The sequence below is a fragment of the Myxine glutinosa genome, chromosome 11 (assembly GCF_964187855.1).
Source record: "Myxine glutinosa chromosome 11, kmMyxGlut1.1, whole genome shotgun sequence".
In the NCBI taxonomy this organism is placed as follows: Eukaryota; Metazoa; Chordata; class Myxini; order Myxiniformes; family Myxinidae; genus Myxine; species Myxine glutinosa.
Window position 1 is genome coordinate 130,567,084 of NC_136271.1, and position 27,823 is coordinate 130,594,906.

At 46.6% G+C, this 27,823-nt stretch overlaps 1 protein-coding gene across 1 annotated transcript in view; it reads left to right on the forward strand.

Annotated features, from left to right (window-relative positions):
* The window catches only part of LOC137436869 (calcium/calmodulin-dependent protein kinase type 1D-like), a 92,679-nt gene that overhangs the window by 49,127 nt on the left and 15,729 nt on the right, over nt 1-27,823 (forward strand). Inside the window, exons 5-7 of the mRNA XM_078787118.1 lie at nt 16,088-16,214; nt 18,621-18,696; nt 25,529-25,641. Coding sequence (XP_078643244.1) covers nt 16,088-16,214; nt 18,621-18,696; nt 25,529-25,641 — 316 coding nt within the window. The remainder of the gene's footprint in view (nt 1-16,087; nt 16,215-18,620; nt 18,697-25,528; nt 25,642-27,823) is intronic.

A 27,823-nucleotide genomic window follows, 5' to 3' on the forward strand; every position in this document is an offset into this window, starting at 1 on the left:
GACTTGGATTTCGTGTACGTCTACGTGGACGACATCCTCGTCGCCAGTGCGTCCCGCGAAGAGCACCTTCACCATCTCCACACGCTCTTCGAACGTCTGGGCCAGCATGGCCTCATCGTGAACCCCGCCAAGTGCCGGTTCGGCATCGCCGACATCGACTTTTTGGGGCACCGCGTCACCAGGCACGGGGCCGTCCCCCTACCGGCCAAGGTGGAGGCGGTGAAGGGGTTTCCGCGCCCCCGCACGATCAAGGGGCTCCAGGAGTTCCTGGGCATGGTAAACCTTTACCATCGGTTCCTGCCCCGCATCGCCCAGCTCCTGCGCCCCTTGCACGAGGCCCTCCGAGGGAAGCCGGGCAAAGGTGACGTTACCTGGACCGAGCAGATGGACGCGGCGTTCGCAGGCGCGAAGCGCACCTTGGCTAACGCCACAATGCTTGCGCACCTGGCGCCCGATGCACCGATCGCCCTCACCACCGACGCCTCGGACTACGCGGTGGGCGCGGTGCACGAGCAATGGGTGCGTGGTGCTTGGCAACCGCTGGCGTTGTTCAGCCGGCAGCTTCGCCCGCCCGAACGCCGTTATAGTACCTTCGACCGCGAGTTGCTCGGGCTTCACCTGGCGGTCAGGCACTTCCGCCATCTGCTCGAGGGCCGTGCGTTCACGGCCTTCGTCGACCACAAGCCACTGGTCTTCGCGATGGGCAAGGTCGCCGAGCCGTGGTCGGCCCGGCAGCAGCGTCACCTCTCGGCCGTGTCCGAATATACAACGGACATCCGGCACGTCGCGGGGAAGGACAACCCGGTGGCGGATTGCCTTTCCCGGTCCGTCGCCCACGCAGTCCACCTTGGCATCGACTATGCCCAGATGGCGGCGGACCAGGCCGCCGACCCCGGCGTCCAGGCCTTGTGGACCGCCGTCACGGGCCTCCGCGTCACCGAGGTACTGTTCGACGGCGCGGCCCTCTTGTGCGACGTCTCTCTCGGGCGGCCTCGCCCCATCGTGCCTGCGGGCTGGCAGCGCCAGGTTTTTGACGCCATCCACGGCCTGTCCCACCCGGGCACGAAGGCCTCCCAGAGGTTGGTCGCTGACAAGTTTGTCTGGCATGGCCTCCGGAAGGCCGTCTGCGGCTGGACCAGGACATGCTTCGCGTGCCAGCGCGCGAAGGTGCACCGGCACACCCAGGCCCCATTGGCCCAGTTCACGGTGCCGGAACGAAGGTTCGACCACGTACACGTGGACCTGGTGGGACCTCTGCCCCCCTCGCGGGGTTTCACCCACGTCCTGACAATGGGGGACCGCACCACCCGGTGGCCGGAGGCCGTGCCTTTGGCAGCGATGACGGCGGCGGACGTCGCACAGGCGTTCATCGCCACCTGGGTCGCCCGGTTCGGCGCCCCCTCGGACATCTCGTCCGACCGCGGTCCCCAGTTCACCTCGGAGCTCTGGGGGGCGGTCGCGCGGGGGCTCAGGGTCCAGCTGCACCGAACCACGGCCTACCACCCCCAGGCCAACGGCCTGTGCGAGCGGTTCCACCGCTCATTGAAGGCCGTGCTCCGGGCCACCCTCCGCGACGGCGGCTGGGTCGACAGGCTCCCCTGGGTCCTGCTGGGCCTCCGGACGGCGCCCAAGGACAACCTGTGCGCATCCGCGGTGGAGTTGGTCTTCGGACAACCGCTGCGGGTGCCGGGCGAGTTCCTCCCCGACCCCACGGCACCATGGTCCGCGGCGCAGGAGCGCTGCGCGCTGCAGGAGACAGCCCGGAGGTTCGCCTCGGTGCCGACGGCGCACCACGGGCACCCGCCTACGCACGTCGCCCCGGAGCTTCGCATTGCGGAGTACGTCTTCATCCGGCACGACGCCCACCGGACACCACTGCGGCCCCCGTATGACGGGCCTTTCCGCGTGCTGGAGACCGGGGTGAAACATTTCACCTTGGACATCGGCGGTACTCCTGACCGCGTCTCGGTGGATCGCCTCATACTGGCCCACCTCGACGTGGACCACCCACCGCCGGTGGCTCGGCCCCCGCGTCGGGGCCGGCCCCCTGCGGGCGGACCCCCGGCACCGCCCAGGCCCGCCGGCACGCCGCCCCCCTGTATTGCACCCATCCCGGAGGCATCCCAGCTGGCATCCCTGCACCCCGGACGCCGCCGGTCGCCAGAGGGCGCTTCGGCCGGGTCATCCGTTTGCCCCGCAAACTGGCCCTCCAGGTGCGCGGGAATTCTGGGGGGGCGCGTGTGGCGGACACGAAAGCTCACTGGCGTGAGGGCATCATTCCACGCACCCAAGTGGGCGGCGGCCACGCCCGAGGGGTAGGCGTGGCCGCGGGATATACACCCGGCGCGCAGCCCGGAGCGCTCCAGTGCTACAGTTGAGCTCTGATAATAAAGACTCTTAAACTTACCGCGTTGTCCGCTTCCTTCTTGTTGTACAAGTAAGCGCGCGTAGCACAGCGCTTCAGTAAGATGGAAATTGAAAAAAAAAATGCAGTGAAGGGTGGATGAATGCGAAGAGAAAGGTGGGAAGAGAATGGGAGGGTAGAGGAGAGAAGAGAGGCAGGTTTTTATTGGGAGGAGGGGATTCGTGAGTTTGTGAGGCCCCATCACCGTACTCCCTCATCACGTCCCACCCACTGATGTGTGCAGATGTTGATACTGTACAATGCTGTATTTGGTTTGTCTGCACAGTGTGGACACGTCACCCTGGTCACCCACCATATCCTTCTTTCTCACAGCAGTTCCTGAAGTGCAAATGCTTTGCTGTGCCTCTTAACTCGCTATCGTGAACTTGTGCAATATCTTTCCTTTACAAATTGCCCTTAATCATGGCCTCCAAGTGTAAGATGAGTGGGGAAGGCGAGTCTGCTGTAAATAGGCAGAAGAAAGTGACGAGTTTGAGTGGAACAGTGAATGTGTTGGACAGGCTGCCTACGGATGTGAGTACGTACGCAGTGGGCATGAATCATCCTTCTGAGTTCCCCTCCATCACCGTCACATCATCATCAGTATCATCAAATGTAAATAATGAACACACTGGTGCAGTAAGAAAACATGGTCGCACAGCGGCGATCACAAACGGTAACCAATGATAATAAATAAATTACACAAAATGTGCCCCGGAACCACGACAGCCTTATCAACATGCCTTGTCTCTTGCACCCGGGGAAACATGAGACTGACAAAGGAGAAGATGAGATACAAATAGAGAAAACCTGCTCCAAGTGCAATGCTCGCGCACACAGTTTTTGTCTTGTCCAGGTCCAGCAGAATGGCTCGGGGCTTGATTACACTGTGCCTTGTTTGCCGGTACACGCCACTTTCTCCATACATAACCGGCTCTACAACAAAGGGGCAGAGGAAAAGAGAAGATGGAAAAGCATGAACCCAGGCAGGAGAAACACCACGAACCACCGGACAGCAGGCAACAACCCTGAAGCAGCAAGAACCCCACGTGCATGATGTGCACACTTGTGTTAAGTCCTGCGGGTGTGAATCGAACTGTCTGTGGCGTGCCCCCATTGGTCGACATACCCGACAGATGATGATTTATGGGCTGCGCTGATTGGCTGGCAAAGCAGGGAAATTCCACACCATGGTCAGTCCGATGGCTTAGAGCCTGCCAGATGTCCATATATGGGTGTGTTTCCTTGTGCGTCCTCGCGCCGACCCCACAGTCGCATTTGTGGGACACGCCGATTGGCTTAGAACTAAAGAAGGAATGCAATTTAAGGACATAAAACAACGAGGAAGATTCAAGAATGGACGGAGCAGGGAAAGGTAATGGTTAGATACAGACACTGGGGCGGGGGAAACGAGGTCTTTCTAAACACGTGCTTCATACGCTTTCTCATTTACGGAAATTACACCGCACTTAGTCTAACATGCACTGTGAAATACTCTAATCTATCCCCCATTTTAACCCATAGACCATTGTACTTGCCCAATGATATTATATTTGGAATTTTTGTCAGGATATTATTTTTGGGGTTTTACCAGTAAACTTACATATAGGTATTGCTTTTATACTCTTATGTAGATTTATATATATACAGTATATATAGTCCAGTCGAAGTAGTGGCTTGACTCACCACTAATTGCAACAAAACATTTTCACTGGAGTGCATTTCACAAATATACCCTAAACACCATACTAAAAGTATACCAAAATATATTTGATGGAAATGTGTCAAATTTGAATAATCTGCAAATTAGCTGCCGCCTTGAGGAAAAAATCAATTTTCCACAGTAATTCTGTATCTAAGTATCCAATCATGAGAAATTAAGTGTCCAAACCCATGTTTTCAGGGTCACTGAATGTGATTAGCATATTTCTGGATTAATTATACGCATTGAATAATGTGAAATATGCACATCAGGGCTATGCCGCCATTTTGAAAAAAATGATTTTCCGCAATAATTCTGTATGTAAGTATTCAATCATGACAAATAAAGTAGGTAGGCCCATATTTTCTGGATTAATGAATATGATTAGCACACTTCTAAATTAATTATATACATACAATTATGTGAAATATGCAAATTAGATGCCACCATTATTCAATAAAAAAAAATTCTGCCAGAACTCTCTATCTCTTGATCCAATCTTGACAAGTGAAATGTGGATACCCATATTTTCAAGATAAGGGATTATGATAAGTACATTTCCGGATGAATTACCAGTTGTTGGATGTCACTAGTCATCTAGCTCCAGTCTTGATGAGTTAGCACAACTCAAACCTTTACACTCTCCATACATCCATGAGCAGTCAAGGCCATGCTTCTTACATGTACATTTAGTGGTGCTGCACCCTGCCTTGCAGTTACATCTGAAGATCTCAGTAAGTTTCAGTGGTGCTGGTGGCAGATCAGTTTGCACTGGGAGTAACACCCTCGCTGATTTTCCATCCCCATTCATCTGGTTTCAATTTTCCAACATTTCCTTTCCACTCCTGAATTTGGAAGTACACTCTCAGACTGTGATACCTTGTAGCCACAGATGATGGTGGCAAGTTCTGGGCCTCAACATATTTGGTACTTTTTGCAACCTTCTCACAGAAACACTTGTATTGTAGGGCATCAATACTCTCATCTTGATTTCCATTATACATGCGTACAAGGGCCTTCCTCCCCTGCTGCAACTATATCATCCTTTGGTGCATCTCCTTCCTGGGTGAACAGGTCGGCATGTTTCATGAATTGGACGTTGTTTTGGATGTGCTTCATGGCAACAGCTTTGCCAATACCATACGCACTGGATGTTGTGTCACAGCCAAGCAGGGCATGTACAAATAGCATTCTGTCACAGACATTCATTCCCTTGGTCGTCTTGGTCTTTTTGATGTTCCATACTCGACGTTTCTTTGCTTTAAGTTTTGGCTCAGTCAGCTCGTTAATAACTTTTCATTATCATCAACCCTGAAAACATGGGTCTAAACACTTCATTTGCTATGATTGGATGCTTAGATACAGTGAAATCAATTGGATAAGTTACAGTGGAAATTCTGTATTTTTTTCAATGGTGGCAGATAATTTGCATATTATGCAAATTTGACACCTCTCCACCAAATATATTTTGGTATACTTTTAGTATGGTGCTAAGGGAACATTTCTGAAATGCATAGCTGTGAAAAAAACTATGTTGCAATTGGTGGTGGGTTGAGCCATAAAATTTGTTAGATTGACTGGACTAATATGTATTGTTGCGGATCTCAAACGTCGGCCTTCCCCTTACCAAGGGGGGATTAATCCCCTTGTCTTTTATCTAGTCGACGCGATCCAGGCTATGACGTTCCTTCCGGTCAGCGCTGAATAGGGTGGTAGGCCGAATTATTCCTATTACCTAATTACCAGCGCCTCCCAGGAAGCAAGGAAATAACCCCGCCCGAACCACGGTTTTTAGGTGGAAACGCCGAGCGATAGCAAGCCGTGATCTGGGCCGTTAACAGGAACTAACCCGATTTGAGCGGTGCCGAATCGTGCCACGCTTACCCAATGGAGGAAAAGACTGATACGGTCGAATGAGGAAGAAACAGGAAGAACAATTGATTTATTATAATTTGCACAGGGAGAAGGAGAAGTACACACAGTGAAGCCTTATTACAATCTTAACTTATCCCAGGACAAACGGGCCCGCACACACACACACTCACACGGGGATGTAGAAGGTTGGGGTTGAAGGTCCAGGGATGATGTCCACAGCTCGTTCTCCGGGTCCCCGACTCGCCCCGCGGAGAAGATGGTAGGACGAAAAGGGTTGAGCAGACGGCGGCGTCCTCGCGTGTCATTGACGCGGATCGGACAATTTTATGGGGGGATCGGTAAGCTGTGCTGGTGGTTACTTCGCGGCTCATGGCCACGTATGTAATAAACGAACCGGCTGGGCGGTTATACTGGCGGTCTTGGCTGCGTGCGTAATAGAAATACCGGCGCTTTATATGCGCTCCCAGCAAGCCCAAAGCCAAATCCTGAACGAGTCCTTGCGATCAGTCAGTATAACGGTGCCTCTCCCAACCAGTCCTCAACAATGGCGCTTTCCCACACGAAGTCTTCAAGCCCTTGCACAATCAAAGTTCCCCCAGCGAGTCCTTTCACCAATGCCAAACGTGACAGTCCTCTTGGTAAAGCGCATATACTCTCAAGTCCTCTCGATAAAGCCCCTTGCTCATCAGTCCTTTGTAATGCGTGAATATCCTCAAGTCCTTTCGATAAAGCCCCTCGCTCATCAGTCCTCTTGAAGGGCTTGGTGCTCGCGGTTATATAGCGCCGCCCAGCGAACCCTTTCAAATTTGCCAGACGCGCACTGACCACGCCCCTCACGCCATTCCACTCAAACCTGGTTGGTCGTTTTGCTCTTACCGGCTCCGCCCTTGACGTCTGCTTGACGTGGCCACACCCCGGCCTCGCGCTCCTCCCCTTTTCAGGCCTACCTCGTGGCATTTGGCTGGTTTGAGCATCCCAATGCGAGGGGCAATAAGGCGCAGACTGGATGGTGCGCATTGAGGTCGATTGGAGGGTGGGCTGCAAAATGAACGGGACCTAGTCTTATTTCTTTCTTTTACACAACGCAGGTATCACTAATGGAAATGGCCTACTCTTACACATACTATGACATAACTAATGTTCTGAGGTGGCCTACGTGTTGCATGTGGACTAACTATGTGGGCAAACCTTTAACCTTTATTAATCGATATGTACATTTCTCAGAACCACAACAGTATGTACATACGCGTGTGTGTGTGTGTGTGTGTGTGTGTGTGTGTGTGTGTGTGTGTGTGTGTGTGTGTGTGTGTGTGTGTATATATATATATACAGTATACATATATATATATATAAATGACTCCAAGGTACGATTTCCAACCTTTAATTGAACAAACAATGACTCAACGTTTGATTAACAACGTGTGACAAAGCCACACGCCTCCGTTAATCTTCCTCAAGAGTGATAAAATCATCTCAACATCCCCTTATGTGCAAAGTGGGCGGGGTATATGCAAAGTGGGGTGGACACAGCTGGACAGCCAATGAAACCGTATCACACCGCTCTCGTGAACGGAGACGTTACCGACCAAATTCAAAAATCAACCGCATATTAACGGCTCAAAACAATCCTGTAAGCAATGCTGGATTATAACTCAAGTGTTTAGAAAATCATGAACAATCATTACATTTAATTAAAGATTAAACTTGTAAATAATTAAATTGTAAATTAAATTAAAACTGTAAATATATTAAAGCAAAAAAATTTTAAGATAAAATAAAATTGCCATAATATTGTTACAGATCGCGGTTTAGATGTTATGATGGGCCGAGCGGATGGTCCAACCGCGACCTAACAGGATCCCCAATTGGCCCGATTCCACCCGACGTTGACCAGATCGCACCGCAGATATTCAATCGGGAAACCTCTAAAGCGACCGAAAGAGAAGGAAAAGAAAAAAAGACAGAGTACGGAGGAAGAACAGATTTATTATACACACACAAGCAAAAAGAAAGAGCGACCAAAATTATTTACAGCAATGGATGGAAGAAGCAGTCACACAGTGCATCGTTAGCTTATCCTATTCAATTTACTTAACCCCAGGACAACGAGTAGGACAGACGACGTTCACACTTACACGGGGGATATTGCAGGCAGGTAGGCTTGAGGTGGATTGCTGGAGAGGGAGGCAGGGTCGGAGGCAGCAGCTCTCAATTCCTCGCGGTTTTGGTGGGAAAACCCTCCGTCGCGTATCCGCTGCCGATGCTGTAGACGTCACGCGCTGGCTCGGTCACACCTGCTCCTCTCCTTCTGGTGGAGCCGTCTCCCTCCTCTCAGTGCGTCTCTCCAAAGCTGGTTTCCTCTCCGAGTACCTCTCCTCTTTGGCTTGGAGCATCTCGCATCTCACCGCTCACAGCTCAGCTCGTATGTCACCTCTTCGCTCATCTCCCATCTAGGTCATCTGGTGAAGCAGTCCCTTACAGTCGCTTTTATCACTCGGGGCGGAATCAAGTCGCCGGCTGCGAGGGCACGCCTACCGGGTCGCTAACCGCGGTGCTGGTTGGCCAAGTGGGGTTGGCTCACTCCTCCCCTCTATGACGAGGTGGAGACACGCCTTTCTTCTCCGAGATTAGCACATGGGCAATGGCGGCTTGCGGGATTGAACACCACTCGCACCCCTTTTGAAAGGAACTTTGGAGAGCGGAGATGTTTGGGGAAATTGAAAGGGCCTACGCTTATTTTGTTTGATACAATGCAGAGTCAATTTAGTGGGAAACACATATTTAGCCTACATGGAATAAGGAAATACACTATTTAAAAAGATATATCGTGGCCTGTGTGTAAGTATCATGGAATTAACTAGGAGGACGGCTGCGACCATTATTTACATTACGAGGGTGTTACACATAACAAAACCATACTTTTCACATTCGTTACACTTCCTCCAAAATTGTTACACTTCCTTCAAAATTGTTACACTTCTCAAAAACCGTTACACTTCTCAAATTCGTTACACTTCTCTAAATCGTTACACAGCACCCTCCTTTCTTCAGGTCCGTCCTCGGGCCTACAAAACTTTAACTTAGTGTGACACGTAGGTGTAATTCCCTCTACAATTAACCTGACCCTGAGTGTGACAATCTTAAAACACAAATAAGTATGTCCCCCTATTGCATTGCACCCTGTCTAACAGACTCAAGCCCACAGCTAACCGAATTACGGAATTATTCTCAAACTATACATTTACGGTGGGGAGCATTATTTACAATGACGTTATTTCTTATTTACAACGCAACCCAGGACCTGTGTTTTTTTTTTCTTTTTTTTCTTTTTAGGGAACAAGAAAAAGAAATTCCTGTTGGGAGGGAGGAGACAGCACGCATTGCATCGATGCACCAGTACCAATACCACCAAAGCACCCAAAAGCACCACTAAGCACCACAAAGCAACACAAAGCACCACAAAGCACCACTCGGTGCACAGTCACCATGGTCCTTAATAAACACAACAAAACAACTGGTGGTGGTCTTCTCTTTCTCTGCTGGGCCGATGTTCTTCCCGACGTCTTCTGGCTTCATGCGGCCTACTTGGAAATATAAAAAAAAGCACAACTTGTGTTCATTTTCATTTAGGGCCTCAGGGGCCAACTAAGGGTGGTCCACCTGTTTGGCATAGGTGCCACCTTACCGAGGTCCGCAAGCAAAATTCCCTGGCCACTATGGCCGGTCTCCAACAGAGGTGCCCTGCCCCAGAACCTGGGGTCCATCAAGTGGTACTTGGCCGCAGAACAGCGGTCCATAAAGTGGTACATCAACGCAATGCATGCTGGTTCTGGGAATCTCGTGCGCACAATGGCCACCTCACGCACGCTCCCCTCGGCCTCCAATGGCGCACAGGTCATGTGGGAGACAAAAGAGACAATTGAGCGAGGGGTAAGGTCACAAGGGTACACCTCAATAAGGCAATGCAAGGCGAAATGCGTACGGAGGGCGAAGTGAGAAAGCTCGTCCCTACCGTACGTCACCCCCCTGTCACCTACACTACCCTTGCCCCTACCCCATATGTACAAAATCTACCCATTTACAAATTCGTCACTACTGTCACGTCTTCCCCATATTTCTCCTATACCAAATTCGTCTCCACAATCCCTCTAGCCAAAATTTGCCATCACCCAATTCATCATCAATCCTCATAAGGAGGAAGAGATGGAACAACAAAGCACAATGTCACACCCACGTCATGATGCGTCTCACCATCCAAACATTTGCACAGTAAAAATAATTAAACATGGCATGGTGCGGAGTACCTGTCACCTCAGGTGAGTGGATGCAGATGGTGCGAGGAGACTTCATCCTAACTACTTTCTAAATGACATTAACACACTTTACACTACCCGGGGTCTTTCCCTGCCAATCCATTGGCCAACTTACACTATGGGTTCTAATAACCAATTCCCATTGACCAAACTGTGGTGCTTCTCAATTTGGGGTCTCACTCCCCCGATTCATCTCCCGGTGCCCTCGCACAATTTCTGGGCTGCGACGTGTAGCTCTCCCAGCAGGTCTACCCACCTGCACACCTCCACCACTGTAGTTGCCACCCGAGCTTACCTGCTCCTCACCCTAACCTATCTAACTGGGGAAGGCCCTCTCCTGGCTCTGTCACCCCTTGGTGCCCTCTGGCACTGGGCTACCCGGGTCCGTCCTCCGGATCCTCTGGCCCCATCCACAACAACTACTACCGGCTCCCAGAGCCCCCCTGCGGCCTCACCTGGCCGACATCATCACAGTGGTGGAGTGCCCAACCAACTACTCACACTAACAGGCTACACGCCCAGCCATTTCCACAACACTAATGCACCCATCCAAAGACCATTCTTTCACCCGCACCACAGATGCCAACATCCAACCACAATTTACCTATACCCTCTACCTAACACTTACACTACCCGCCCCGGGTATCCGTGATGGGGGTCCACTCTTCCCCCATTCACACCTTCGCACCATCCACTCCACTCCACAATTTCCACCATACTCACTCCACGACCATCCATTCCAATGCTCCATACCATTTATTCCATACACCTGTCCTCCATTCACCTGTCGTTGCACACCTGTGCAATCATACCTGGTGCCACCTGCACCCTCCTCCTCTTCCTGGACCATTGGGTCAGCACAATACACAATCACCTTCACTCACTCATACACTGCTCCACACACCTGTTCAGTTGCACACCTGTGCAATCACACCTGTTCAATCACACCTGTTCAATCCTCACACACACGGCATCATCTCATCTAACTACTCCCCTCTGAAACTTGCGCTTCCCAGTCATCCCTTTAAACTATTGCGCTCCCACGTCATTATCATCCACACTAAACTACCTGCGTCCCCACTACAGGTATCAGTCACTAACTAATCTTAACGTTACCTAATGTCATCTTCGCTAGATCCCTACACACGATATATCCTAACCCACCCGGGCTAGTTTTCACTGCCATCAACCCCATAAGCTATAGCGCATTTGCCCCACCACTCGCCGTGAGGGATGGTGGATTTGCCATCCCTCCACATCGGGGAGGTCCCACTATCAATTTTGCACATCCAAATTCCACAAATCAAAAATTTTCCATTTACTGCCAATTCTACCCACTATTATAAATTTCGTATCAAATCACTACCATCATCATCACAGTCCGCTATATCCTAGCCTCGGTGCGTCATGACATCATTAAACTCGGTTCGTAAAGCCGAGCAATGAATTCGGGTGGTTTGGTCGCCTGCAGGTTGAATCCGTCCGGCTTTCGGTTCAAGGGAGGTGGTTTGGTCGGGCCAAGGTTCCACGCACCATCTCGGCGCGGCGCCTTGCGGTCCCGGGCCCGATGGCTCAATCTCCCTCGGTCGGAACCCCGTCCCCACGAGGGGGCACCGTTCCGCTTCCTCCCACTCGCCCTTGAACCGGACCGGTCGCCGCGCCCGCCAAGGCCCGGACTCGACCGTGCGGGGCGGGGCCAAGCCCGACTCGGCAACGACGCTTCGAAGAGAAACGACGCAGCTTCGATCCGCGCCGGGCCCTGCATCCAACAAAGCACGCCGCGCCCCGAGCGCTCGCATCGGCTATCCGTCGCCCTAACCGCTAACCCGGTTACCGTCGATGCTTTACTTGCATGCTCACACGCATACGCTACCCCTTTCACCCTCACAAAACCTGGCGTTCCAACGCCGTCCGTACATTCCACCAACGCTCTCCCTGTTACACACCACACCTCTCACGCACACTCTTGCGCACACCTCTCCTCCGTTACGTCCTCCGTAACACTCAGCATGGGCGTGCACTCTTGCATCCACCCACTAACGCGCTCACATGGGCTCTCCCACACCCGCGCTACCACCAACTCAGGTGTGCTTCCTCGCACATGTTCCACCACCACCTTACTCTCCGTTTCACACTCACCCTCGCACGTACACTCCGTATTGCTCTCACTCCCTGTGTCACACCCCGTACACACCGACGTGCATTCTCGCTCGCACTCGGTTTCACTCCCACACGTTATAACACACCCACTCGCCGACGCACACTTTTTCCTCCCACGCGTGCCATTTCCACTCACACGGGACCCTTCACCAACGCCCGGATGCTTCCTCGATCCCAAGCGCGCGAAAATTCTTTTGTCGCTAAACATCCTCTTACAAAATCTCCCCGCACAATACACAGCACGTCTCACCTTCGGGGTTCTTCTTCCTCCCTGCACCAAAACCTGCAAACTTCCATTTGGATTAGCGAGTACATCATCAAGATTTGAGCAGGGACTTTGTACATTTTCCATTTCTCCCTGCAATTCCCGGGCTACCTCCGTCATCTCTTCAATTTCAATGCCCACTTCCGCTTTTTCTTTACTCACCTCGACGACCGCTGGCTTTAATAAAACACCCTCTACCTCATCGGTCGCCGGCTTTTCCAAACCCCGTGTCGCGATTTCTACCCCCGTCATTGTACCCGTGCTTTCCTCCGCTTCGCTCAACCGGCACTTCTCGACCCGCTTTACCTCCTCGTGCACCCGTGGGACCCTTTCGCCCAACTTGCGGTCTCTGTCCTCCATCATTTTTTTATTATCCCTTTTTGCCTCTGCTATCCGTTTTTCCACTTCACACCTGGATTCCTCCCTCAATTTTTTCAGATCACACCCGGATTCGTCTGACATGGCGTCTCTCTTCCAATTATACATTGACTCTTCCATAGAGGCCCTCATTTGTGCCATAAATTGCTCCATGAGGGCCTGCATTTGGGCCATCCCTCCCACTTGTGCAGCGGGTGCGGCCGCCGTAGCCATGTGCGAGGTGCCATTTTGCGCGTCTGATACCCCCTCAACCGCCTCCTCATTGCTCTCCTCCTCCCTTTCTTCCCCTAAGTCCTGGGTTACCCTTAACCCGTCTATCTCCCCCACCGACATCCGATCGCCTTGATTGTCCATGGCGCGATCTCAAAATTCAGGTTTTGTAAAAAAAACAAATTTCGGCCGCTCCAAATTTTGACCAAATTTTTTTTTTTAGATGTTTTAAAAATTTGGTTCGGGCCCCGAATCCCACTCCCAGACACCAATTGTTACAGATCGCGGTTTAGATGTTATGATGGGCCGAGCGGATGGTCCAACCGCGACCTAACAGGATCCCCAATTGGCCCGATTCCACCCGACGTTGACCAGATCGCACCGCAGATATTCAATCGGGAAACCTCTAAAGCGACTGAAAGAGAAGGAAAAGAGAAAAAGACAGAGTACGGAGGAAGAACAGATTTATTATACACACACAAGCAAAAAGAAAGAGCGACCAAAATTATTTACAGCAATGGATGGAAGAAGCAGTCACACAGTGCATCGTTAGCTTATCCTATTCAATTTACTTAACCCCAGGACAACGAGTAGGACAGACGACGTTCACACTTACACGGGGGATATTGCAGGCAGGTAGGCTTGAGGTGGATTGCTGGAGAGGGAGGCAGGGTCGGAGGCAGCAGCTCTCAATTCCTCGCGGTTTTGGCGGGAAAACCCTCCGTCGCGTATCCGCTGCCGATGCTGTAGACGTCACGCGCTGGCTCGGTCACACCTGCTCCTCTCCTTCTGGTGGAGCCGTCTCCCTCCTCTCAGTGCGTCTCTCCAAAGCTGGTTTCCTCTCCGAGTACCTCTCCTCTTTGGCTTGGAGCGTCTCGCATCTCACCGCTCACAGCTCAGCTCGTATGTCACCTCTTCGCTCATCTCCCATCTAGGTCATCTGGTGAAGCAGTCCCTTACAGTCGCTTTTATCACTCGGGGCGGAATCAAGCCGCCGGCTGCGAGGGCACGCCTACCGGGTCGCTAACCGCGGTGCTGGTTGGCCAAGTGGGGTTGGCTCACTCCTCCCCTCTATGACGAGGTGGAGACACGCCTTTCTTCTCCGAGATTAGCACATGGGCAATGGCGGCTTGCGGGATTGAACACCACTCGCACCCCTTTTTAAAGGAACTTTGGAGAGCGGAGATGTTTGGGGAAATTGAAAGGGCCTACGCTTATTTTGTTTGATACAATGCAGAGTCAATTTAGTGGGAAACACATATTTAGCCTACATGGAATAAGGAAATACACTATTTAAAAAGATATATCGTGGCCTGTGTGTAAGTGTCATGGAATTAACTAGGAGGACGGCTGCGACCATTATTTACATTACGAGGGTGTTACACATAACAAAACCATACTTTTCACATTCGTTACACTTCCTCCAAAATTGTTACACTTCCTTCAAAATTGTTACACTTCTCAAAAACCGTTACACTTCTCAAATTCGTTACACTTCTCAAAACCGTTACAATATCAAGAACATCACATGTGGCCCTGTGCGGTCAAGGGAAATGTGGGAAGGCGGTGGGGGAGCAATAGGGGGGGATAAAAATGGGGGGGGGGAAACCAGAGGGGTGGGGCGGAAGCGGAGGGGGGTCTGAGAGAGGGGTGGTTTGGGGGGGGGGGGGGGAGGCTTCGGGGGTAAATTGTCCGAATAAAAACCTTGTGTGACATATTATGCGGACTCGTTGTTCAAAGTACGGAATGCCTGCTTCATTTACACAAGAGTGGATCAAACGCTACCGGTAAGTCAAGCACCTCTTGTGTGATCGAAGTAACAGTTTCTTCTGTGTGCCAAGCCTCCAAAACACATCTTCTGTTTCTGTTGGGTGTGGAACCCAAAATATTAACCCTATCCCATGAAGGTGTGTGGCCTTCCTTAAGGCCGTGTTTGGCGATAGCAGATCTGCTGGGATAATTACATTCAAATGCTTTTTGGTGTTCAGCAATACGTTGACCAAAGGTCCTCCCGGTTTCACCCACATACTCAGCTCCACAACCACAGGGCACCACGTATACCACCCCTGACCTGTCCTTCCTCGGAAGCTTGTCCTTGACCCTCATAAGGGCTTGGCGAAGGGTGAAAACCGGTGTGAAACTAACCCTCCCTCCTGCCGATTTCAAAATTCTGCCGACCCTCTGTGAAACCCCCAGTACAAAAGGCAGAACACACAAACCCTTTGGTTGTTCTCTCGGTCTCAGCCTGTTGTGTGGGGAAGCCCTTATCGTTTTCCTGTTGGGTAACAAGCTATCAGGATAACCATTTGCCCTCAACACATTTTGAAGATGGTCCACCTCACTCATCTTATCTTCAAAGGTATATGGTAACTCGCGTGCTCTTTTTGAGAGGGTGTGCACCACCGATCTTTTGTGTTCCATTGGATGGCAAGAATTGAAATCAAGGTAGCGATCAGTGTGTGTTGGTTTTCTGTACACCGTTACCTTTAAGGCTCCTTTGGGATCCATTGCTACGAGTGTATCCAGGAAGGGAAGGGCTCCATTTTTCTCCTCTTCAATGGTGAAATGAATGGAGGAAAAAGTTTTATTGATGGAGTTAATGGAGTTTATATTTACATATATATATATACACACACACACACACACACATATACACCTGCATTAAAAAAACCATTCTGAATGCCTCAGTTTCGATGTGAATCTCTTACGTCGGTCATTTTTCTCAACTTATTGATCACTTCTTAACTTGTGACTCCATTTCGCCATTTACATTCCTTCAGCCAGAAAACCTTTTGTACTACAGTCAAGACAAGGATTCAAAGATAATGCTGAGTGACTTTGGCCTCTCCAAGATACAGCCAACAGGAGATTTGATGTCTACTGCCTGTGGGACACCAGGATATGTTGGTAAATGCAGCAAATAGCAAATATTACACACAATCAAATATAAGTTGATAGTTAGGCAGTGGTGTCCTGGACAAACCTAAAGTGGAAGAGAACGAGGGATGTCCTTTGCGTAATTGGAGGCAGGTGGTAAGAGGGAGAAAGGTGCAACCTTGGTGCACAACACTGAAATAGCAGTAATGATTTATCAACCTGTGGTGGTTTCTTCATTTTTTTTAACCAACTAATGACAGTGATCAGTTTTAATGATGAATAATTTATTATTTTCCATAGGCCTTGCATAATATGTTCTCAACCTTTCCTTCTTATTAATGGCCACCAAAAGCCATCCACTAGTGCCTTCCCCCTTATCCCCCATTCCCACGATGTTCTGTCATTTGCATGAGACCTTGCACCTTGCACTCCAGGATGAAACACTTGGAATGAATAGTGATGAGCAAGAGGTGCTTGAAACTTGTCACCTGATTTGCTCACTGTTTCTAGCTCTGAGAACTAGAGACATAGCTAAACAAGTCGGAAAATTATCACTTTCGTCATCAGATGTCACTCACAATAGTTAATTTATATAACTATGTGAGTTACCCAGGTTAAACACAGGTGGGAGGCCAAATGCAAACAGACAGTGCAGAAATGGCGAATGCTAAACAATGAACCAATAAATTCCACATTCCTGTGCCATCTTCAGTCGAACGTCAGACATGGACAACCGATTCGTGACTGATTTGGGGAAAAAACGTAATACAGTTGAATGTGTCTATACGCGGTCAATGGCGAAACTGCAAATGGTGAATCCGGCATGTCATGGGTGGAAACCCTCACACCATTTCCTTCCACCTAAATCTCTCGATATTTTAATTCCAAACAGCATCATTCCAATCACAAATTAATACTACAGCATTAATACTTGGTATAACAAAATACAATGTTACAAACACTTTTGAAGTAAACAAAGGAAACGCCATTCTGACATGATAACCAATACAGACGAATCTGCTGGCAAGAAAGGGCGGATACGAAACACGTTGTACATGGATCGAAAATCAGAATCATAATTGTATTGAGGAATTTATGAAGCCTCCCACCCAACTTAGGATGGATAAAAATGGCGTCATTCAGGCGGAAACTCAAAATCACAATTGTATCGAGATATTGTCAAACCAGCGAATGTTTCTGCTGAACCCGTGATTGTGTTTACTTCCAGATCGGGAGCAGCTTCGTATGGATCGAAACTCAAAATCATAATTGCATTTAGGAATTTATGATACCTCCCACCTACTTTAGGACACCTGCTGGAACTCCAAAACGTTCCACAGAAGGTATGGCAGCGATAGCCCCAAAATCGAGGGAGTAGTTCAGGGAAGGAGGGACACTCATGTTTTATAATATATGTGTGTGTGTGTGTGTGTGTGTGTGTGTGTGTGTGTGTGTGTGTGTGTGTGTGTGTGTGTGTGTGTAACATTCTGTTCCACTCACTGATTGGGCAGTTCACCTGACTCCACCAACAATTTTGATTTGGGGGAAAATAAATAAATGATGCGGTCGCCATGTTGGTACTTCTTGCTATCCCAAGCCAAAGACATCTTTGGCGCTTTCATATTCATGATCACCATGCCCTCAATTTTAAGTTTTCCTTTCATTCTAAAATGACCAAAGCAACAGTTGAAAGGATTTTGAGCCGATAGGCATCAAGGGCGTTGTGAAAATTGGCCACAGTGATCGAGACAGAGGCCTGTCAACTTATACACCGCCCAAATAACTATGTGGCATTCTCTCAAGCAAGGCTTAAACCCATGTCATTATAAAAGGTCTTTGTCCAAGGTCATTATTTACTTTTAACAATGTGTATATAACTATATCTGCATCGAGAAGAAGTTAATTGGTTTTGGGTCATTTATTGTTGCATATCTTTTCTGCATATCTCACGGGATTGTGAGTTGGACTGCCGACTGTGACGGGTGGGGAGGGGGTTTGAAGGCTTGGAGTGGGAGGGGATTGATGCCTTCGGGTTGGGAGGGGTGAGGATTTTGGGTTGGGGGTAGGGGAGAGAACAAAGATGGGATCCAATTGGGAGGGGAGGTTGAGGCTTTGGGGGGGCGGGGTATGGGAGGAGGATTGAAGAGTTGTGGTGGGAGGGGAGGGAGGAGGGTTGAAGGCTTTGATTCGGGAGGAGATTGATGCCTTAGGGTTTGGAGGGGTAGGGTGAGGACTTACATGCGGTTGGGAGGCAGAGGTTGAGGACTTGGAGTTTGTGAGGAGTAGAGGTGTTGTGTTAGGTTAGGGACTTGAAGTGACATTTTACATAATATGAATTTTCCACAAGTCCCTACTCGCCCAAGTCCCTAAGGCCGGGAATATGCTAACTTATGAAGGTGGGGAAAGGAGCTAACCACTTGTGACTGTGTGTTTCAGCTCCAGAAATCCTGGCACAGAGGTCCTATGGCAAAGCGGTGGATTGCTGGTCCATTGGAGTAATTGCATACATACTGTGAGTGTTTGATTTGCTTGTAATGATCATGGACACTGTGTTTTCTAAAGTTTTCAAGGTACACAGGAGAGCTGAATTTTGCGGTCAAAAGACTCGTTGGTGTAATGGTTAAAGCGTGGGCTCGAGTCTTGGAGGCCAGTGGTTCAAACCCCAGCCGAGTCCTACCCAAAGACTTTAAAAATGGCACGTGCTGCTTCATTGCTCGACAGTCAGCATTTAAAAGGACAAGAGCACGGACAATCTCCCCATAGGTTGGCATCCATGGTGGAGGAGAAAATGCCCCGCTGAGTGCAATGAGAAAAGCGGCGCCATTGTTGTGGCGTCACTGCTACCCAGATTGCCCTGCGAAGTGACGCACTTCCTTCCCCCAAGCTCAGTGCTGCGTTCATCTAATCAAAAAGTCTTGTCATGTGTGTCGTTGGTTGTTACCTACAAATGCGGGTTTCAGGAGATGGAACGGAGTCCTCCCAGGTCTTGATGTATCTATGTCGGTCTGTCCGTGTGTGTGTGTGTGCGTGGAGTATTCACTTTACTAAGTATTCATCTGTATGGAGGAGATGAATACTTATAGTAAAGCTTAGTTTTGGAGTACGACGACAGATTAGATTAGTATATAAATGCATATGCCTGGGATGAAAAGATGGTTGATACATTATCAGAAAGTGCAGTGCCTGATTAAAGGCAGAAAAAGATCCGAAGATCTCGAATATATTTGCGAAGGAATAAAAACAGATCTTGTTTCCTGGTGTTTACTTCCAGTGATTACTTGTCTTCCTTGGCATCCAGGAGTGCAAAGAAGGATGTGAGACGTCATTGTCATCAGCAGAAAGTAACACTATTTACACTGAATTTACATTTTAAAAATTTATTTAGAGAGCAGTAATATTTACATTTACACTACATGCAAATGCCTTGCAAGAATGGACTTTGTCCAATTTTTCCAATTGTCCTTTGTCCAATTGGACTTTGTCCAATGGCAGAGTTTGTCCGATTGGCTGTAAGATGTGAAAATGGAATGTGGTGGTCTCTCCAGAACACGCGATGTCTGATGCTGAGACCCAGTAGATCGAGAAATGTACTTCCCCTGATATTTATCACAGTAAAATGTAGCAGGGTTAGCACGGTGCTTCTTCTTCATTCGTACGCAGCACGAGGCTGCAGGTGCGGGATAGCATCATTGGCCGATGGTGTGGCTGTGCCGCTGATGCAGTGCCCTCTGTAGGTTAGAGCAGGAATTTGTAATTTGTTCATTGTGCCGGCGATAGCTCACCGACTCCTTCGCAAACGATACCATGGGATCTTTAATATCCACCAACTAATGCCGGCAGATGGAACGCCAAGTTTAACGTCTATCCAAGGGACGACGCACACATTGATGAATCACGCTGCCCAAAGGTAGCGCCTCTCGGCCAACCTGTTTGAGGTTGTTCAGGTGTCGATTACAGAGACTCGGTTCAGGTGACGTACTTGGCTTGAATCTGTCATATCTGTCATGTATGGCAGACAGGCTTCTGCTTTTCCTCTGAATCAATTTAAGGGGATGTGTTGCTGCTGTGTGTGCGCTATACCAACAGAGACCATTTTGGGACCCAGGAAATGTCTATTCCAAAGTTTTTAATTTTCACAGAGTTCTTGGCTTTTGCAACATGTGCTTTTCCATACACCACACACTAAATCGCACCTTTTGCCAACCTTTGCTTATAAACCTTAAACCTTAAACCTTTAACCTTTAACCTTTTAAACCTTTGCTTTGCTTTGCCTTTGCTTTTGCTTTTGCTTTGCTTTTCTTACACTGCCTGTTTTTCCAAATACCTGTCTCACCCTTTCTGCTTCATGGACTTACATCACTTTATATCAATAATTGTATTTGTCTGCACTTTTCTGTGACTAAACTTGGGAAAAAAATTAGATAAAATCTTAAAAGTTGGATAAAACGATCACAAATGTTCACACTTTATACAAGGATCCTGAGATCCTACCACTTCTTGGAAGGAGTGATCACAACAAAGTCACATGGAGACCAACATAGGTGTCCCAGACAAGCTCCATGGCTACTCATCAAGTCAGACCAATCAAGCACTCAGCAGTACGATACTTTGGTCAATGGATAACTCACCATAATTGGTCTGAAGTCGATGAGAAACTTAGCGTACAAGCAAAGTTTGACAGCTTCTATGAAACATTGCACTCGGCGTTGGAAACGTACTTTCCCACCGGGCTAGTCAAATGCCACATTAAAGATGAGCAATGGATGTCTACATACATTAGGATACTCATCATGAAGCGACAAAGGCTTGTTAAAAAGAAGAATCAAAAGTGGAGAGGTGCAAGAAACAAAACATCGAGAATGATTGGCAAAGTGAAAAGGGATTCCTATCATGGAAAAGTCTAGAAGTTTAAAAGGAGTAATCCAGTGAAATGGTATCGTCAAATTAGGGTGATCATCAACAGGGGGAACACCAACCTACCATCAAGCCTCCCCCTTCCATTGACCCTGAATATATGCTAGCCGTTGCCAATAGGATCAACGATTACATCACTGGGGATTACATCACTGATTACATCACTTTTTCCCCCATCCAAAACCTTGATCTTATCTACCCCTGTTAATTTCACCCCAGATCCACTTTTTTGAAATTCCGACTTCTTTCCTGGAAGTCCTAGCAGTCTCCATGTGTTTTATACCTTTCCCACCCCCCGATCCCCTTCCCGTGCCTCCTCCCCCCAAGCCCTCTCCCTCCCACAGATCTCCCGATGTCCCTGCTCTCAAATGTTGTACTTGTGTGCTTCCCTCTCCCTCCCCATCTTGTCTCCCGTTCCCTATATCTTATGTTTTATTTGTCAGTTTGTCTTTTTGTGATTAATGTTGGCTCTTACACGAGCCTCGATCTTGTATGCAAATAAATAAATAAATAAGTACATGGAATCACACATGGTGTTACACTGTTACGTGTGGTTACCCTATCAATGTATCTTCCAGCACCCCAGCCTTGCCAACAAGTATCACAAAGCATACAACGTCCTGCAGCATATCAATCGGAACAAAGTTTGAGGCCCAGATAGGAATACAGCTCGCATAATTAGGGAATTTGCATGTGAACCTTCAAGTCCAATAAATAAAATCAATATTCTCAATGCTTCCTTCACTGAAGGAACACTGAACACTGAACACTGAACACTGAAGGAAGGGAAGAGCAGCAACGAAGGTTGGAAAGGGTGGAAATGCGAATGGTTCGGCGGATGTGCGGAGTATCGTTGAGAGAGAGGAAGTCAAATGATGAATTGCGAAAGATGATGGGAATAGAGCCTGTGATTGATGCTGTGAAGAGGAACAGGTTGAGATGGTTTGGTCATGTGTTGAGGAAGGATGAAAGTGACTGGTTGAAAAGAGTGATGGAAATGAATGTAGAAGGAAGTAGAGGACGAGGAAGACCGAGAAAGACTTGGCTAAAGATGGTGGAAGAAGAAATGCGGGCAAGGGGGTTAACAAGGAGAGATGCAGAAAATAGGGCAAAATGGAGAAGATTGCCATGGGGACCGCAAGGCTAACCCCCGCTCTAGCAGGGAAAATGGCCTTAAAATGCATGTTGTGTTGTTGTCTTCCTTCACTGAAGGAACTGTTCCTGCTCAGTGGAAGAGTGCGTTTGTAGTTCCAAATCCGAAATCAACTCAACCAGTATGAAAACAAATTTAGACCAGTGTCTTTTATACCTTCAAAGTTCAAAGGACACAGATAATTTTGTCGTAAAATGGTTGTTCAGTGATATTAGGGATAAAATTGACAGAAATCAGTGTCCATGGTAACAGGTCTGGCTACTCAACAAGTCATTACCTCGTTAGTCACGTTAATAATTTGTACTTGAGCATGCTGACAAACCATTAAGTCACAGGTCAGTGGTGGTAACTGATTTCTTTAAAGATTTTGATTTGATTGATCATAATGTAGTAGTGGATCAGTTAATATATCGAAATGTCAGACCGGCTCAAATTCCTTGGATCTGTAGTTTATTGAACCAAATAAGTCAGAGTGTATGATACAAGGGTACCTTAGCTGACAGTAAGATCCTTATGGGTGGTGTACCTGTAGGTCCCAAGTTAGGCCTCCTATGCTTTCTCGTTCAGATCAATGATGCAACGGCTCAAGTGGAACAGGTGGCGCAACCCATTTCAGTTCTTAAATATGTCGATGATATGATAATAGTTGGAAACACAAGGGGCCAGTAACTGCGATGTAACCAGTAACTGTGATGCAAGATGTCCTCAATGACTTTCAAAGCAACAATATGAAATATAATGCAGTTAAATGTTCCCGCATGAAAGTTTGTTTTATGAAAAACCCCACCCAAGATACCACAGTTGACTTTACAAACAGTACCACTTGAGGAAGTTCAGCACCTGAAAATCTTCGGGGTTACAATTTCAATGGATCTGAAACGGAACTTACACATTCAGAATATTCTGCCTGGTCTGTCTTGGTATAAACTGCACATTTTGAAAATGATAAAAAAGTTAAGGTGTCTTGTGAACATTTGCTAATCATATATAAAGTCGATGTGAGATCTCTCCTAAAGTATGATGTACCAATCTGCAATGCTAGTTTAGATTTAAAAAAGTTAGAAAAATCACAAGTTAGATAAACAATCTCAGATATCTCAGCTAAACAAGTTCGAAATATCTCAGATAAACAATCTCAGATATCTCAGCTAAACAAGTTCGAAATATCTCAGATAAACAATCTCAGATATCTCAGATTAACAAGTATGAAAAATCTTAGATAAACAATCTCAGATGACTCAGATAAACAAGTTAGAAAAATCTCAGATAAACAATCTCAGATAAACAAGTTGTAAAAATCTCAGATAAACAATCTCAGATATCTCAGATAAACAAGTTAGAAAAATCTCAGATAAACAAGTTAGAAAAATCTCAGATAAACAATCTCAGATATCGCAGATAAACAAGTTATAAAAATCTTAGATAAACAATCTCAGATATCGCAGATAAACAAGTCACAAAAATCTCAGATAAACAATCTCAGATATCTCAGATAAACAAGTTAGAAAAATCTCAGATAAACAAGTTAGAAAAATCTCAGATAAACAATCTCAGATATCGCAGATAAACAAGTTATAAAAATCTTAGATAAACAATCTCAGATATCGCAGATAAACAAGTTATAAAAATCTTAGATAAACAATCTCAGATGACTCAGATAAACAAGTCACAAAAATCTCAGATAAACAATCTCAGATATCTCAGATAAACAAGTTAGAAAAATCTCAGATAAACAATCTCAGATGTCGCAGATAAACAAGTTATAAAAATCTTAGATAAACAATCTCAGATATCGCAGATAAACAAGTCACAAAAATCTCAGATAAACAATCTCAGATATCTCAGATAAACAAGTTAGAAAAATCTCAGATAAACAATCTCAGATAAACAAGTTGTAAAAATCTCAGATAAACAATCTCAGATATCTCAGATAAACAAGTTAGAAAAATCTCAGATAAACAAGTTAGAAAAATCTCAGATAAACAATCTCAGATATCGCAGATAAACAAGTTATAAAAATCTTAGATAAACAATCTCAGATATCGCAGATAAACAAGTTATAAAAATCTTAGATAAACAATCTCAGATATCGCAGATAAACAAGTTAGAAAAATCTCAGATAAACAATCTCAGATATCGCAGATAAACAAATTATAAAAATCTCAGATAAACAATCTCAGATATCGCAGATAAACAAGTTATAAAAATCTTACATAAACAATCTCAGATATCGCAGATAAACAAGTTATAAAAATCTTAGATAAACAATCTCAGATATCGCAGATAAACAAGTTAGAAAAATCTCAGATAAACTATGTCAGATAAACAATCTCAGATGAACAAGTTAGAAAAAATTCAGAGAAAGGCACATAAGAATAATCTTGGGTGTAAATTATCAGTTCTATGACCAGGCCCAGCATACTCTAGGATCGAGGTCATCTTACCACGGGTACAAGGCTGAAGCAGCGCAGACTGGAAATTTGCCAGAAATTTCCGAAACAAAACTTCTGAGTTCAGACAGCGGTTGCCCAATTATAGGTATGATGAGAGACATTATGCTCTTGTAAATAAACTCAAAATCTCCAACATCCTCTGTAGAATAAGCAGGTATAAGAATAGCGCATTTTCTTATTTTGCTAGAATTCCTTATTTAGTTTCACCCAATGTTGAATGTTTGGGGAAGCAGAGAGGGGGTAGAATGCTGGGGAAGCAGAGAGGGGGTAGAATACTGGGGAAGCAGGGGGGGGGATGCTGGGGAAGCAGAGAGGGGGTAGAATTCTGGGGAAGCAGAGAGGGGGTAGAATTCTGGGGAAGCAGAGAGGGGGTAGAATGTTGGGGAAGCAGAGGGGGGGGGGGGGATGCTGGGGGAGCAGAGAGGGGGCAGGATGGTGGGGAAGCAGGGGGGGGGGGGGGATGCTGGCAAAGCAGAGAATTTGTATCCATGAATGTGTATACCTTCCCCAGATAATATATATCTATGAAAATACCTTCACCGACTAACTTGGATCCGTGAAAATACCTTCACCAGCCAACTTGGATCCATGAAAATGTGTTTGCATCATGTTAAAGTTTTATGAAATGTTAACACCCTAGTAGAAAGGAATGCTAAGAGATGGAGAAATGACAGCATTTTGATTATCATTGCAAATGAAAACAAAAATCAAATGTTGCTAATTGATTGAATCTCGGAATCACAATAATTCACACATCATCTCAGGAACTGTAAAAGCATTTGACGCCATGTGGTTATTCCTCCTCTCATTGTCTGCCCTTTTAGGTTGTGTGGTTATCCACCTTTCTACGATGAAAATGATGCAAAGCTCTTTGAGCAGATTATGAAAGCGGAATTTGAGTTTGACTCCCCCTACTGGGATGCCATCTCCGATTCTGGTATGCTTATATCAGGCATTTGAATTATTATAAGGTGCAATATTATTTCAACCCTTGCAAAGGAAATAATTAGATTTTATAAAATGTATATATTGTTATGAACGACATGATCTGTTCTATGTTACATCTGCTTGGACAATATTGCTATGAAGAATGAAATTTCAGCTATGGAATGTGAAGTAAAACAAAAAATGTTGTGGTTTACTATTACATGTAGCCCATGTTTATTACAAGTAAATATAAAACATTTCAGTTGAGAGTTGTCCTATCTTGGAAAGACGAGTTTAACTGCATGTTTGGGTGATGACTTGTAATGGAATGAAAGTATGTATTGCCAATGTCAAGTACGTACAGTCACGTGAAAAAGTAAGTACACCCCATGTAAAGTTTTGACTTTTTCAACATATTTCAACATACAGCGATTTGATCTTCATTTCAACAATATTGATAGATAAAGGTGATATAATATAACAAATATCATGAAACATTTACATTTTGTAGTCCATTGTATAATTTAAATAAACATAAATGCAAATTTCGCATGTGGAAAAAGTAAGTACACCCCTACATTTATCACTACTTCAAATACCTAAAATTAATTATAATCAGGTGCAACAGCTCAGGTGCAAATGATTAGAACATCGTTAGAGAGGATCTTGGAGGAGCCTGTCTTATTTAAACCTCAGACATTTAGTTTGGTTTGCTCTTTGTTGTTGAAGTGTGCAGCGTCACCATGCCTAGATCAAAAGAGCTCTCTGAGGCCTTCAGAAAGAAGGTTGTAGATGCCTACGAGTCTGGGAAGGGATTTAAAAAGATCTCCAAACAATTTGAAATCAATCATTCGACTGTCCGGAAGATCATCTACAAGTGGAGAAGATTCCAAACAACTGCCATCCTGTTCAGGCCAGGCCGCCCCAGCAAGTTCAGCCCGAGAGCAGACCGCAAGATGCTGAAAGAAGTCTCTAAGGACCCCAGAATGTCATCACGGGATCTACAGGTAGCTCTTGCCACTTTTAATGTCAAAGTGCACGAGTCTACCATTAGAAGGAGGCTGCACAAATTTGATCTACGTGGGAGGTGTGCCAGGAGGAAACCTTTGCTGTCCAGAAAGAACATCAGGGCAAGACTAAAGTTTGCCAATGAACACCTAGGCAAAGACCAGCACTTCTGGAACAATGTGCACTGGACAGATGAGTCAAAGGTAGAGCTATTTGGCCACAGTACCAGAAGACATGTTTGGCGAAAACCAAAGACAGCATTTCACCACAAGAACCTGATACCAACTGTAAAGCATGGTGGTGGAAATATTATGGTTTGGGGCAGCTTTGCTGCATCAGGGCCTGGGCAGCTCACCATCATATAATCCACTGTGAATTCTTCATTGTACCAGAGGGTGCTTGAGGATAATGTGAGGCCATCTGTCGGAAAGTTGAAGCTCAACCGAAGGTGGACCTTGCAACATGACAATGACCCTAAACATACCAGTAAATCCACCAAGAAATGGCTGAAAAGAAAGAAATGGAGGGTTCTGGAATGGCCAAGTCAAAGCCTGGATCTAAATCCCATCGAGATGTTGTGGGGGGATTTGAAACGAGCTGTGCATGCAAGAAACCCCTCAAACATCGCACAGCTGAAAGAATTCTGCATGGAGGAGTGGCCAAAAATTTCTCCCAGTCGATGTCAGAGACTGGTAGACAGTTATAAGAAATGCCTACTTGAAGTTGTTTCTGCCAAAGGGGGCAAATACCACCTATTAGAGCCAAAGGTGTACTTACCTTTTCCACATGCGAAATTTGCATTTATGTTTATTTAAATTATACAATGGACTACAAAATGTAAATGTTTCATGATATTTGTTATATTATATCACCTTTATCTATCAATATTGTTGAAATGAAGATCAAATAGCTGTATGTTGAAATATGTTGAAAAAGTCAAAACTTTACATGGGGTGTACTTACTTTTTCACGTGACTGTATATTGTCATGGCAACAATTGTTGTGGTTTCCAGTATGGGATGGAGGAATGTTGTTTTGTGGAATGTGAAGGAAGCTGACGTAATCAGCGGAGGTGCGGTGTGCATATACGTGAATAAAAATATGTGGTTATGGCTTCCATTCTTCTGGGTGTTGTTTGGTCTACAAAGTAATGTCGACTGGAATATTCAGTGTATTCATTTGCT